We start from the raw sequence: 14,687 nt of genomic DNA, 5'->3' as shown, positions 1-14,687 counted from the left end.
TTGTAGTAGGGGTTGGGCCCATAAAAAAGGAGGTCCTGTAGGATATGAATGTGTTTAAGGAATCTTCATGTCCAACAAGACTGACAACAGCCTTAGCAAGTGTCAAGGTGCCCTCAGACAAAGATTATCACCAAACCCTATACCAGAGGCTTTCAGTCTCATTTTCCTTATCAATCTCTCTTTCTCCGGGGAATCAAAAGTATGATATGAACACATTAATAGGTAGGAATGTACTTTGGAAGCTTATGGTTATTATTAATAGTATATCAATAGCCTATTTATACAATCCCTTGTTGGCTCAGCAACAATCCAGCCTAACCCTAGAAAAAAACTCTCCTTGTTAGATTTTGGCTTCCCCTCTGTCAGGCCTACTCTAAGCATTCATAATCATATTAGTTGTTTGTTTGCTTAAGTAACAACTTCAAATTGCACATAGACAAAAAGAAGATATTAATAAGTAAAGCTTCCAAATGCCAAACTGCTTTGACTACTGTTAAAAGGCTTCCCTCTTCTCCCTGGTTCAGAATGAAAATGAGAAGTAAAATGTCTGGACATGTGAAGAGATCAGCTTCCCTTCTCCAGTGACTAAGAAAGGAAAGAACAGTAGTATAGTATGAAGCTTAAGTGTCTCCCTAATCCTGATTTAGTGGTTCCTCTTGTTCTCACTGGTGCCTCCATGGAGTGACAACCTGATCTTTCAGTCAGTAGCATCTCAGCCCCAGTCCTGGTCTCCTCTTTTCCAGTGCCCTGAGTTCCTGTTTGCTAGAATGTCCTAGCAAGCACCAGCCAATATGGATGCCTGGAGCTCCTCTTCCTGGCAGTTCCTTCAAAGTAAAAACAACAACAAAGGAACTTGGGGGATTCTGGGCATTTCTGGTAGTATCTCCATGGTAACAATTCTAGGGAAAGGAAGAAACACAATAAACACAAAGAAATTACTGTGCTTATCCCATCATTCTCCCCCACCTATGTAAGAATGGAGGGTTACAGTATGGAAGGGAATTTAGTTAATCAGGTTAAATGAACATAACATCTTACTCTCATAGACAAGTCTAGTTGGTTGTATTGATGTAGAATGTTAAATTTTTAATAAAATATCTTAACAAAGAAAAAAGCAATTATTGTCAAGAAGCCTTGGCTCTCTCATTGTTAGCCTGTATCCTTAAAGTCTAAAGTACCCCCAGTGCCTGGCACGGGGATTTGTCTTGCCCTAATTTACCTTAGAATTTCCACCAACTAGCCTTGCTCTGTAGCCTTCAGTCCTGGTCCTTACATTCACAATTCATTTCACTCCTAATTCCCATAGCCCTGTTTTTACCACAAACTTTGTCCTCCCTATTTCTGTACCTCAGCCCCTGCTTCAGCTTCTAACAGCCCCTCCCCAGCCATCTAAGTTCCAGTCCCCACCTCTTTATCCCTTATGACTTGCTAGAGCTCTTGCATCATATAATTAGAACCTCTATTAAGACTTAAAGGTAAAGGAGTAATTGTAGATGAATGAAGTGGGCCAGGGTTAATGAGGAAGAATGTCTGATCCCTGGGGGGAGGGAGAGTAGGGGAATTGTGGTTGTCTGGTATTCCAAGTTGAAACTTTAAATACATTTTTCCATGGGAACATTTTTATACATGTTGATTACTATAAGTATTCTAAGTACATTATGGGTTAAATATGACTTCTAAGCAGATTTAGAAACCTAAATACCATGCTTAATACCTAAATGTTTCTCTGCACAAATGGGGCACATTAACTATCTTTCACCCATATTTTGGCATAATGAGGTAAGTAATCATTTGAGTTTCAGAGAAAGAAATCTCAAATTTCCTTCACTGAACTTTTGCTAAGCTATAAGTTATAACTCAAAGTAATAGCAAATCAAGATGATTCTGTCAAGAAAGAAGTTATTTAAGTATAGTAGAAGATAATGTTTCAACTAATTTGAAATCTAGACTTGCTAGAGATACCCTTCATCACAGAAGATATAGGGCTGTGATCTCTTGTTTAATAGTCAAATATTTAATAAGTATTCACCATAAGCAGGAACAATATTGCCTGCTACATCTTTACTATATCCCTGTATTTGTCTACTGTATCCTCAAGGCTTATGTTTCCCATTTTCTTCACATTTTACTTGCTTTGTACCATTCACACCATGTAAATCATGTGACCAAGAAATATGCAAAGCAAGATGACTGTAAAGGGTAAAGGAAAGAGAGAAAATGTTGTAAGTAATTAGAATGGTTCTGAAAGATGTATTTTGTTTCATTGTACTTCCAAATTATACTGTAACCCAGTTTTTTAGCCAAGTCAGGGGCATTTTACATGACACTTGCCTAATTAGTAAAAAAAATGTGTGACTGTTTTGGGGGAGAAGTTGGTACAAGAGCTTTAGAGGAGAGAAACATTCCTTCTTCAAGCAGAAATGATGTGCAGCTTTTGGAACAGGTAATGGGTCCATAATACATTTCCTATGTGTTTCTTAAGCATCTGTGGATGGATCAGGGCAGGTTTGTCCAAGTATTTCCTTAATGATCACCAGGTTCCAGGTCACTTGTGGAAATTCTCTAGGTAATGTTGATAAAGTCTACTAGTGATAAGACTTAGTATAATTTAGTAAAACCCCACCAAATCTAATTCTATTGGCCTTCCAGTTCATATGGTGAAAACCAGTTCAGACCTTATGGAGCTAATCCTCTTAATAACAGAGCTAGAAGAAGACCATCAAATTTAAAACCCATAGTTCACCTGAAATTTCAGAGAATTTCAGTTTTTAGATACCACTTGCTCTTTCTAGCCCAACCCAAACCCCATATCAATAGATACAATGCCATCAACAAGATAAAAGGAAGAATCTTTTTAAAAAATTTTTTAAGGATCCATGAAGGCCTGACTTCTAAAATGAGCCCTTCTGTCTCTTAATAATATCAGACAGTCAGAGACTTCAAAATGGGGGAGGGACAGAAATGATTTAAATTTTTCTTTGCAGTTATTAATGCAATTTTATATGTAAAATTTTAATTCAATTTTAAGAACTCATTATTAAAATATACTCAAGACCTGTATATCCCATTAAAAACATTTGGAAAAATATGTATTTTCTAGTTCTTAGAGAAAACAATCTAGTTATTTTCCCAAAATTTACTACTCCATTAAATTAATAAACTTTAACATCTTTATCTTAGCCTCCACTTTTAGGAATATATGTTATCCTCATATAATCCTAAAAGAATAATATACTTTAAGGACCTAATTTTATGCATAAATATATAACTATTAGCAAGGGGATGGCAAGCCTAAGAATACATTTCCCTAGTTACTTAGAATATGGAGTTGACCACAAATTGAGATTTAAAAAAATAAAATCTTTCATCTTTGCATCCTATTATACTAATTCAGTGAAATATTTTAACATTTATCTATTAATTAATAGATTTTTTATTGTAAAGACAAAATCTACAATTCATTTGCCCTAATTTTAGAATTTTGCTATGAAAGGAAAAAGGAGGAACACAGTTATGACAATATCAAGACTGTCCCTTCAAGGACACAGACTAACCTGCCATAAACCGTAACAGGGGGAAAACTCCCTTAGCTCTATTTGATTCCAGGTAAAATTCATAATTAATAGCCAATTATATAGCAAAGTTATATAACATTCACAGAGTATAATGACCAGACTCAGAATTAATCAGGTAGGAAAATTTCTTGTTCAGAAAGAAAATAGTAATAGGGAAACTGAGTCAAGAGGACCCTGCCTTCACTCCCTCAATTTTCCCAGGCATAGACCTCTAGCAAATCTCAGATCACACTTCTTTTGGGCAGCCCATGGTATTTTTCTTCAATGATGGACTGGGTTTACAGGCTTAATGACAATTCAGACAATTATACCTGTATTCAAAACTCAGAACAATATCAAATTATACTCCTAAAATATTTTATCTCAGTAGCAAGTTTCACTAATCATAGCATAGGGCAGATACAGTTACTGCTTCTATCATGTTGCTTCAATAACAGTTAACAATAAAAAGTTTAAGCAATACCACTCCTAGGGTTATATCCCAAAGAGATCATAGAAGTGGGAGAAAGACCCATATGTACAAAAATGTTTATAGCAGCTCTTTTTGTGGTGGCAAAGAACTGGAAATTAAGGGGGTGCCCATCAATTGGGGAATGGCTGAACAAGTTGTGGTATATGCATGTTATGGAATACTATTATGCTATAAGAAACGAGGAGCAGACGGTCTTCATATTTACCTGGAGAGGCTTATACAAACTGATGCTGAGTGAGAAGAGTAGAACCAGGAGAAATTTGTACACAATTACAGACACAACGTATGTGTGATGACCAACTTTGATAGACTGGACTCCTCTCAGCAATGCAGTGATATAAGTCAATCCCAAAAGACTCATGATGGAGAGAAATATGTGCATCCAGAGAAAGAACTAGAAAGAACTGAGTTTATATCCAGGTGGAAGCAAAATACCTGATCTTTTTCCTTCTCTTATTTGGTTTTATGTCCTCTTTACCATTTTTCATTCCAGCTGGTACAATCCATCTTTATAACCTGACTAATGTATAATCTGAAAGTAAAAAAAATAATAATAAAAAGTTTACTAAGCTTTAAAAAACATCATTCAGCATCTTTTCTTTCTTTTTCCCCCTTCTTCTTGAGTTTAAGCTTGCTTGGTGTAAAAATCAGTCATTAGAAATTAAGAAAATAATTACATTCTTGAATTGCATATAGATAGTGCCTAGTTCACTCAAAACCCAGAAAAACACCGGCTACTTTCTGTAACGTCTACAGGCTAATAGATATCCATCTCTTAAAGTATTGTATATTAATCCCAAACCATATTAGTCAATTTTTAACCTTCTTCTCTAAAGGAGTCCCAGAAGGTACCTTTGACTGCCCAGATCCCCAAAATATGTAAAGACAAAAAGATGAGAAAATCCTGTACAAAGCATTAAAGAGGTCAACCATCCTTAAATTTGCTTTCTTCATTGGGCAAAATAGAGGAGTATTACACAAGAAATATTCCTTTTTAATTATCCTGTTTTTCCAGCTCCTGGATTACTAGATTTATTCCCTCAATTTGGTCTTTAGACAATAGCCAATGTTTAACATTTGGCCAATAGTCAGTATCCTTATATTTTATAACCACAGGGTCCATTTACCCCTTAAAATGGGGGCAGGATGCTCCAAGTTTACACATACTTTATTTCCTTCATATCTGATCATACAAATAGGGAATAGAGAATAACCTACTTATCCAAGCATGTAGCAAACATAAACCAGATAAATAATGCAGATTAAAATATACGAGAAAATATACATAAGTAAGTGAGCTCTTTGGATGAGAGTGAAATGAGTTCTCAGCTACATTGAGAGACCCTTGTTGAGGTACCTGTAATTTAGCTAACGTGTCTGTCACTTTCTAAGTCTTTCACTCTATGAGTCTCTCCCCATAGATAATCTAGCACCACATGATTCTTAAAGAAAAAAAAAGTCCTTTCCAAAGCTCTTACACCATTCCACCCCTCATATATTCATGCAGTGTCATGTTGGCATTCTCTCTACCAGCTAAGAGAGTCTCATGCAAAATGAGCTAGAGTTGACTAGAAACCAGAGTTACAGCATATTTTAGTTTTAATTTGTGGCTAAGATTTTTGTTTCCAAAACCAATAGATTACAATATTTCCCCATTTTTAATCTTCTTGTAGTTTCTCCACCAACCAAATCCATACAAACAGAAAAGAAAAACCACCTATTTCCATATCTAGTTGCTCATCAACTGAAGCAAAATACAGAAGATAGTATATCTCTGCCAACTAAGGTACAACAAATTTGAAATCTCAAGTATTCTAAGTTGTTTTGTTAATTTCCCCCCAAGTTTCAGATTCTAATGCTAGGTTTATCTTTTTATATAAATCATTTTTAATTGCAAGAAATAATTCTATTCATTAGTGTGAAAAATTTTTAATTACCTGAAGAGAAATTCATCTTTTGCAATTATTCTAAATCTAATGTTAATTATAGGAGGAAAAACCCACAGGAAATGATGCTGAAAAGGAAAAACCAATTGATGTCAATCGTGAAGTAATCTATGATATCAATAAATTACCAGATGAAGAAGATCTTGAAAAAATGTATAAAGGTATGTCTTAAAGTTTCCTTTTTTCTTGTACAAATTGGAGAAATCAGTGGTTCTCTTTATAGAAATTGATCCTATGCTGTAATGGGAATGTAAATTTTAAAGATCTTCCCTGCCCCTAGGCTAAAGTGCACCTGAAGCCTGGGGTGGGAGGCTTGTTTTTCAGTAGATACTTTTTGATTGGCCAGTGAGTCAATAAGGTTGTTACATTCTCTGAGCCAGGAGAAGGCTATACAAGCCCGGATGTGTAGTTTTGTTTTGGGGCTCACTTTGAGAAATATTCTGTGATTTGATCAGTTGAAACTCTGGGAAGCCGTTGTCCAGGGCTCTCCGGCTTTGAAACCCAGATGTTGTTTGGTATGGATGTAATGGTTGGACAGTTTGGAAATCTGTCTACTTGATCTGTTTCTGTCTTGATAATTCTGTCTGTATATTCTGAAGTTCGGGGTGCTGACCTCTTTCCCCTGAACTAGGTAAACGATACATATTTGACTGATTAAAGTAAGCTTGTTAACCCATTTTGAGTTGCTTTCCTTTAACAAAGCAGATCTAAGAACCTGTGTAGGCAGACACCCTGAGGACACCTGGGGTGCTTGCTGCTACATATGCCCATAGTCTTCAATGCTCATTAGAGAATTTTACAAACATAATTTTTAAAAATAGATTTCTAAAATAATTGACATAGGAATAAAAATACACCTTGCTGGCTGGTTTTCCCTTTCAAAAGCTGGATCACCCTAAATTCTAATGCAAGATCCCAAAGACAAGAGCTTATTTCCTAAGGGCAAGATCTCACTTGGACTATATTCTGTTTGTAAGGTCTCCCAGTTGGGTGGAGTCTCACCCAAGATTGAAAGGCATGTACCAGAGGATTTGGGCAATCTCAATCTATCAGCAATGTCCTTCAGAGACTGGTTGAATAAACTGCGGGAGTTTCTTTCTTTTTTTTGCTTTTTGGAGGGGGAGGAGTTAAGTGACTTTCCCAAGGTCACACTGCTAGTTTTTGTGTTAAGTGTCTAAGGCCGGATTTGAATTCAGTTCCTCCTGACTCCAGGGTCAGTGCTCTATTCACTGTGCCACCTAGCCGCCCCTGGGAGTTTATTTCTTAATGAAGAAATAGAAAAGGAAAGACTTAATCTCAATTAATAATTGGTTAAAGCCTATTTTCATCATCACGGATATTAGATACTACTTTCCTAAAACTATCATGTATTCAGTATGTGTGTATGTGTGTGTGTGTGTGTGAGAGAGAGAGAGAGAGAGTCTCCATTAAAATGTAACATTCTGAGTGAAAGCACTGTTTTATTTTTGTCTTAATATCCCTAGTACAGTGCCTAGCACAAAGGAGGCACTTAATCAATGCTTTTTGATTGATTGATAGAGTAAATACTATGTTAATTTAGCTTTCCTTTAAAATTTACTTATTTTCTATCTGTACCGAAGGTGAAATGTATAGTTGGAAAATGGAAGCAGGTGGCACCACTCAGAATGTTCCAGATATACAAGGTATCACAAGTAGTTTGTTAATGAATAAAATTATTAGCCAGACTAAAATTACTGTAGTCTGCATTATGATTGGGCAAGAGGCAGGTGCAAGTAAATGAAAAGTTGAACCTTGTGGTAATGCTAAATTATTCATTAGGAATTTGTGGACAATGTCATGAAAATATGATCAAAATCCAAGACCCTATTACTGTAATTTTGGCCATTTTTAAAATTTGGATTATGTTTAAATAATTTAAAAGGAGGTTTCTTAGTTTAGATCACAAGCTACTGAAGCAAAATTAAATGATTATACTATAAAAAGTTATCAGTAAAAATACCATGTTTGAAAGGATTCAGCAGAATAAAAAATATAAATGAATTAAAAGTAGACTGAAACACAAATTTCATTTTTAGGGATAGTAATTATTCTTGTCTTATAGAAAAAAAGATTATATTATGTCTTGTCAAAATTATTGTAAAAAGATACTTATTTTTTACTTCAAGTTAAACTGGGCTTGTTGTTTTAGGTATTGGTAGATTATTGATATTTTTATTCAACAGGGACTTTTACAACTTTTATAAATCTCATGTTAAGGAAGGCAATGCAAGAGATTTATAAAAGTTATATATATATATATATATGTGTGTGTGTGTGTGTGTGTGTGTATACTTATAAAAGTTTTATGTATAGCTTGTAGAAAGCAAAGAATAACAGCAAGCCTCAGTAATATATGAAATACTTAGCAGGAAGAATAATAATGTTTAGTTTAAGACATTTTGGAGGAAAGATTCTTTTTTTTTTTTTTTTAAAGCAATCAGGGTTAAGTAACTTGCTCAGAGTTACTCGGCCAGTTATTTCTGGGTGTGGTGCTAAGTATCTGAGTCCAGATTTGATCCCCAGGTTATCCGGACACTGGAGCCAGTGCTCTTACTCTCTGAGCCAGCTGGCTGCCCCTAAGCAATTGGGGTTAAGTAACTTGCTCAAGGTTACATGGCCAGGTGTTTCTGGGTGGGTGCTAAGTGTCTGAGCCTGGGATTCGATCCCCAGGTCATCCCAACACTGGAGCCGGTGCTCCCACTTGCTGTGCTACCTGGCCACCCCAAAGGAAAGATTCTTTAAAATAAAATGAGATTGGGGTGGTCAGGTGGAGCGGTGAGTAACAGTGCTGGCCCCAGAGTCGGGAAACCCGGGATCAGTTCCAGCCTCAGATACTTAGCACCCACACAAAATATAACTGGCCGTGTAACCTTGAGCAAGTTACTTAACCCCAATTGCTTTAAAAAATAAAATAAAATAAAACAAGATTTAAAATTCTCTTTTTTGTTTACTATCAGTTTAGATCATCAACAAAAATAAACATTGAAATACACAAAAAATTTTAAAATATTACATTTGAAACCATAAACTTCCATTATAATTTGTTTTAAACTATTTTTAAATTTAACAAGCTAGCAAAAAACATCCTGCCTTTTTCCATGTCTCCTCCTGAACTTTTTTTTTTTTTTGCTTTTTGGAGGGCATTTGGGGTTGAAGTAACTTGCCCAAGGTCACACGGCTAGTTTGTGTGTGTGTGTGTGTGTGTGTTAAGTGTCTGAGGCCAAATCTGAACTCAGGTCCTCCTGACTCCAGGGCCAGTGCTTTACTCACTGCGCCACCTAGCTGCCCCATGAACTTTTTTCTTTGTATTCATCTATATTTCTTTGCTGTCATTGTTATTGTTATTATTTTAATTAATTACATAGTTGTGGTCCACATGTACACAGTTATTTTGATTGCAGAAAAGTAATATTACTTCATAAAAGTCTTCCCTTATTCAGTCTTAATATTTGTAATTTTGATGATGGGATATTTCATTACTTTCACATATCATAATTTATACTGCCATTCCCTAATCATTAAATACCTTGTTCTTTTCATATTTTGTGATTAATGGTGCTAGAGACATACTTTTTTAGAGATAGTAATTTCTTGGCATATCAGTAGCTTCTTTGGGGTATTGTCCTAACAGTGGGATCACTGGACAAACGATAGGAATAATTTTGGAGCTACTGTGAAATGCTACATATTGTAAAATGACTAAGTGTGTGGCAGCAATGGGGAACCCACAGCCTTGAGGCCACATGTGGGCTTCTAGATCCTGAAGTTCAGCCTTTTGATTGAATGCAAATTTTATAGAACAAATCATTTCATAAACACCTCCGAAGAATTAAAATAAAAGAGTAAACACCTTTGTTTGGGAAAGGGGAAAAGGAAGAGAAAAGAAGCAACAGACTGGAAAGAAGTTGCTTCAACTACTAGAACACAAATGTTAGTAATTTGTTCTATAAAATATGGATTCAGCCAAAAGACCACACTTAAGAATCTAGAAGGCCACATATGGCCTCAGGGCTGCAGGTTCCCCGCCTGCACTATGGAAATAGGAGTCACCCTGGATTCTTAATGTCAGTGCAAACAGAATGCTCCTTTTGAGAGGTCTATCAAAGGCTTTAGGGATGGGTTTAATCACAGACTACATCTTTTGTCAAAGAACCAGTCTACCTCACTTTACAGAGGTATATCATCAGATTGTTGGGGAATTTTTCATACACTACAACTCTTAAAGACTTTGTATCAAATGATTTACACTCTTCATTGTGGAAGGAGTCAAATCACAGATCACTGAAATTACTGAAGCTATATTACTTTTCAAAAGCACCCTAATTCACAGGTCCACCAACAGTATAAAAACATGCTCTTCCTCCATAGCCCTCTCTGCATTGAATTGTATCATGTAAAACCATATTTTGTTGTTTTAGTTAATATTACTCTGTTTATTAGAAAGTTTAAACATTTATTATGTTTAGCAATCATTTATGCTCTTTTTAAGATCTATCTGTTCATATCTTTTGACCATTTATCTATAGATCTTACTCTTTTAAAATATGTTTGACAGGTCTTAATGCCATATTGTATCATTCAGGAAAGGTGAGGGAGTATATACGTAAGCAAATAAGAACCTTTGAAAAATTAAAAGAAAAAAGTAAATACCTTTGTTTGGGGAAGGAGAAAAGGAGGAGAATAAAGTCAACAGACTGGAAATAGTTTGCTTCAATTTATAAAGTACAAGTGATAAGCAAATTCCTCTTTCACTGCCTGCTGCTTCTTTATAAAGATGGGGGCAGAAGAAAAGAAAAAGAAATGTGCAAGAGGACAGGATGGAGGGAAGTACACAGTTAATAATCATAACCCTGAACATGAATGGGATGAATTTAGCCATAAAATAGAAGAGCCAAATTGATTAGAAAGCATAATTTGTTTGAAAATAATATCTTTGAAACATAAAGATTCTAAAGCAATTTGTTGTTTACAGATGACATACTTGAAACATAAAGATTCACTTTGCATAAATTCACTTAGTTAAAATGAGGGGCTAAAAAGTATAATATATTGTACTTTACAGGAACTCAAAAAAACAAAGGTAGCTATCTTTTCAAATGATTTTAAACAAGGCTATAGTTTAAAAAAAATAAACTCAGTAAAAAGAGATAAGCAGGGAAAATACATTGTTTAAAGTCTCCATAGATAATATATATACATATATATATGTACTAAACAGCATAGCGTCTGAAGGCATACAAGATAAACAGATCATTGATTCTGCACTTACTGTGTGGGAGGTATTGTGCTAAAGACTGAGCATTTAATATAAGCAAATAAGACAATACTCTCCCTCCCTCCCTCTCCTTCTCCCTTGCATTCAAATAGAGAAAAACAATACATAAGGGGAACTGGAAAGCATCAGGAGGGGACAAGGGAAATTTTAGGAAATGGTATCAGAGATGTCCAGACAGTGAATTGAGCCAGGAATGAAATTAATATGTTTGGAAGTTCACATGAAATGGTGGTCTGAGATAAAGATTCAACAAGTCAGGAGAGAGGGATCTCTGGGCAAAGCTACTTCCAGGGCTGCTTGGCAAAGAGGTAGAAAATTCCAGAGAGTGAATTGAGCTAGAAATGAAAATATCATAATGGAGGCAAGTCATAAAATGGTGGCTAATCAAACTCAGGGAGAAATAGAAAGTAAAACAATAATAATGAGGGATCTCAATGTAACCCCTTTTAGTCCTAGACAAATATAACAAAAACATAAAAAAGTGCCCAAATGGAACTTTAGAAAAATTAGTGATGATAGATCATTGTCATTTACTGAATAAGAACAAAAAGGAGTTTACATTTGCCCTGGCTGTGCATGGCAACTTTACAAAAATTTATCATGTATTAGGACATGGCAGGAGTTCTTGACCTGGGATCCAGGAACTTTATTTTTTAAATATTTTGATGATTGCATTTCAGTATAATTAATTTCTTCTGTAATCCCATGTGTTTTTAGATTTTATTTTTATTTTATGTACTTAAAAATATTATTCTAAGGAGTTCGTGGGTTTCACTAGACTGCCAAAGGAGCGCCCATGACCCACAGAAAAAATTTAAGAAGCCATGTATTAATGCATGTATTAAAGCTTCGTAAATGCAGAAAAGAATTCATTCAAAATGTATTGCTTTTACTGACCATGATACAATAAAAATTATGCTCAGTAAAAGATCTTTGAAAATTTTAAATTAATTGGACACTAAATAATTTAATTATCAAGAATTGGTGGGTTAAAAAACAATAAAAAATATAAAATTTCACAAATAAAATTAAAACAATGAGAATATACCAAAATTCATGATATGCAGCTAAAGCAGTTTTAAGAGAAAACTTATATTATTTAGAATGTTTAGAATGTTAATTCTTAGGGGCGGCCAGGTGGCTCAGTGAGTAAAAGCACCGACTCCAGTGTCAGGATGACCTGGATCAAATCTGGGCTCAGATACTCAGCACTACACCCAGAAATAACTGGCCGTGTAACCTTGAGCAAGTTACTTAACCCTGATTGCTTTAAAAAAAGAGAGAGAGAGAGAATGTTAATTCTATAATTAAATGTTTAATTTAATTTTTTAATTTTATTTAATTTAATAATTTAAAATGTTAAATTTATAACATTTAGAATGTTTTCATGCACAAAACAGAGAAAGAATAAATCAATAAATTGACCAACAACTAAAACAACTAAAAAAAGGCAAAAAAAAAAAACCTAAATACCAAACAAAGGAGACATCAACAAAATTAGAAGCCAAAAAACCAAGTACACTGATAAATAAAACTGGGAGATTAAAACAAATAAAATAGAAAAGGCTGATTTTTTTAAAAAGAAAAAGGAAAACATAATTCTTTATATTAAAAAATTCACAGGTATTGAAGATGAAATAAAGAAAACTATCAGAAACTATTTTGTCTGGTAACATGGCAACAAAACTGATAATTTAAATAAAATTAATTAATACAAATATGTAAAGTGTCCAGATTAAAAATATTTTTAAAATATGATTAAACCATAAATGAACTCCCAAAAGGAAAAAAAAAAAAAGCAGAATCTCTAGTACTACTTGGACTTACAAGTGAATTCTATCAAACATTTAAAGAACACCTAATTCTTTCCAAATTTTTACTGTCAAATATGATCTTGCAACCTAATCTAAGAGGAGACAAAGCAGAGAAAAAAAACTGCAGACAATATCCCTAATAAACATTGATACAAAAATATTGAATGAAATATTAGCAAAGAGGTGAAAGATAGTGAGAGAAAGAGAGAGGAGAGAGAGAGAAGGAAGGAAGGAAAGAAGAAAGGAGGAAAGAAGGAGAAAAAAAGGAAGAGAAAAGAAAAATATGAAAGAAGAAAGAAATTACAAAATTTTTCAATAGATTTGGATGTGTGGTAAGCAAGAGAGAGGAATTGAGGATGACACCAGGCTTGCAAAACTGGTTCACTAGTAGGATTGTGGTGACCTTGATAGAAATAGGGAATTTCAGAAGGTGTAGGTTTTGGGGAGAAAGATGCTAAGTTCTATTTTGGACATGTTGAGTTTGAGATACCTATGATCCATTTTGAGATGTCCACTAGGTAGTTGTTGATGTGGTATTGGAGATCAGGAGGGAAAACAGGACCAGATCTAGAAATCATCAGCATAGAGAAGATAATTCCCATGGGAACTGATAAGATCACCAAATGAGAGAATATAGAGAGAAAAGGAAAGAAAACAGTCGTGGGTGACACCCACTGTTACTAGGCATGAGTGATTTTCTTTTTTCCCCAAGATATATTGCTTTTGGTTGTGAAAAGTCTTTATATTTATATAATCAGATAATACCGTCATCTATAATTTCTTCTATATCTTGAATAGCTAAGACTTTTCTACTCTTCACAATGATATAGGGAGGAAGACAAGTAATTAATGCACCATGATAAATGCTGAGGATGGAAAAAAGACAGCCCCTGCCTTCAAAGAACTTACATTCTGGTAGAAGCACGACCCTCCCACGGCTCCGGCTTCCACCCTCCCCAATCCATGTAAAAAGGGGACTCTAAACAAACTTTGGAGCTGCAGAACCCACAAAATGACACAGAGAAGCTAACCTCCTGCTGAGAACAGCCCGGCAGGCCGGCAGGAATCAGCCAGCGCAGAGTTCCTGGAGCTGAGCCCAGCACCCCTCCCCGGCTTTAGCCCCAGGGCTGGCCTGACCAGCCGCCTGCCAGAGGGACTCCAGATCAGCAGCAGCTGTGGCCTTTCCAGATTTATCAACACATAGATGCGAAGGACAAGGTGAGAGACCAGTGCAGTCTGGACTTTGGGACCAGTAAGTGGGAGTGTGTGGCTTTTACCCCCGGGGCGAGAAACCGCTGAGACGCCAGCACAGCCTGCCAGCACCACTTGGCGGCTTCAACTCCTGGCCTGCAGAGTGCAGGGGAACCAAGCACCAGTCTGAGGGGTCATCGCTCTTGCTTTAACCTGCTTGAATCTGGATTGCAGTCTAGGGTGGAGGTCCTGGGGTGTGTGTCCAGCTTGCCAGAGAGTGTGGAGACCTCAGAGAGGGCACCCATCTAATACCTCTGGCAGCTGAGAAAACCCCAGCGTTTGGGATGAAAACTCCCCTGTCTGGTGGCAGAGTCCTACTGTGGCAAAAAGCCC

At 35.7% G+C, this 14,687-nt stretch overlaps 1 protein-coding gene across 1 annotated transcript in view; it reads left to right on the top strand.

The window, feature by feature from the left end:
• LCA5L (lebercilin LCA5 like) overlaps positions 1–14,687 on the top strand; it is a 69,489-nt gene that overhangs the window by 37,225 nt on the left and 17,577 nt on the right. The window contains 3 exon segments of the mRNA XM_069074850.1: positions 5,721–5,833; positions 6,037–6,154; positions 7,595–7,657. Of these exon segments, the coding sequence (XP_068930951.1) occupies positions 5,721–5,833; positions 6,037–6,154; positions 7,595–7,657 (294 nt within the window).

Source organism: Petaurus breviceps, unplaced genomic scaffold (assembly GCF_028583685.1).
Source record: "Petaurus breviceps papuanus isolate PSGF00001 unplaced genomic scaffold, PetGlider_PUasm1.0 90897, whole genome shotgun sequence".
In the NCBI taxonomy this organism is placed as follows: Eukaryota; Metazoa; Chordata; class Mammalia; order Diprotodontia; family Petauridae; genus Petaurus; species Petaurus breviceps.
The sequence above is the reverse complement of the archived record's forward strand: the minus strand, read 5'-3'. Positions and strand labels throughout refer to the sequence as shown.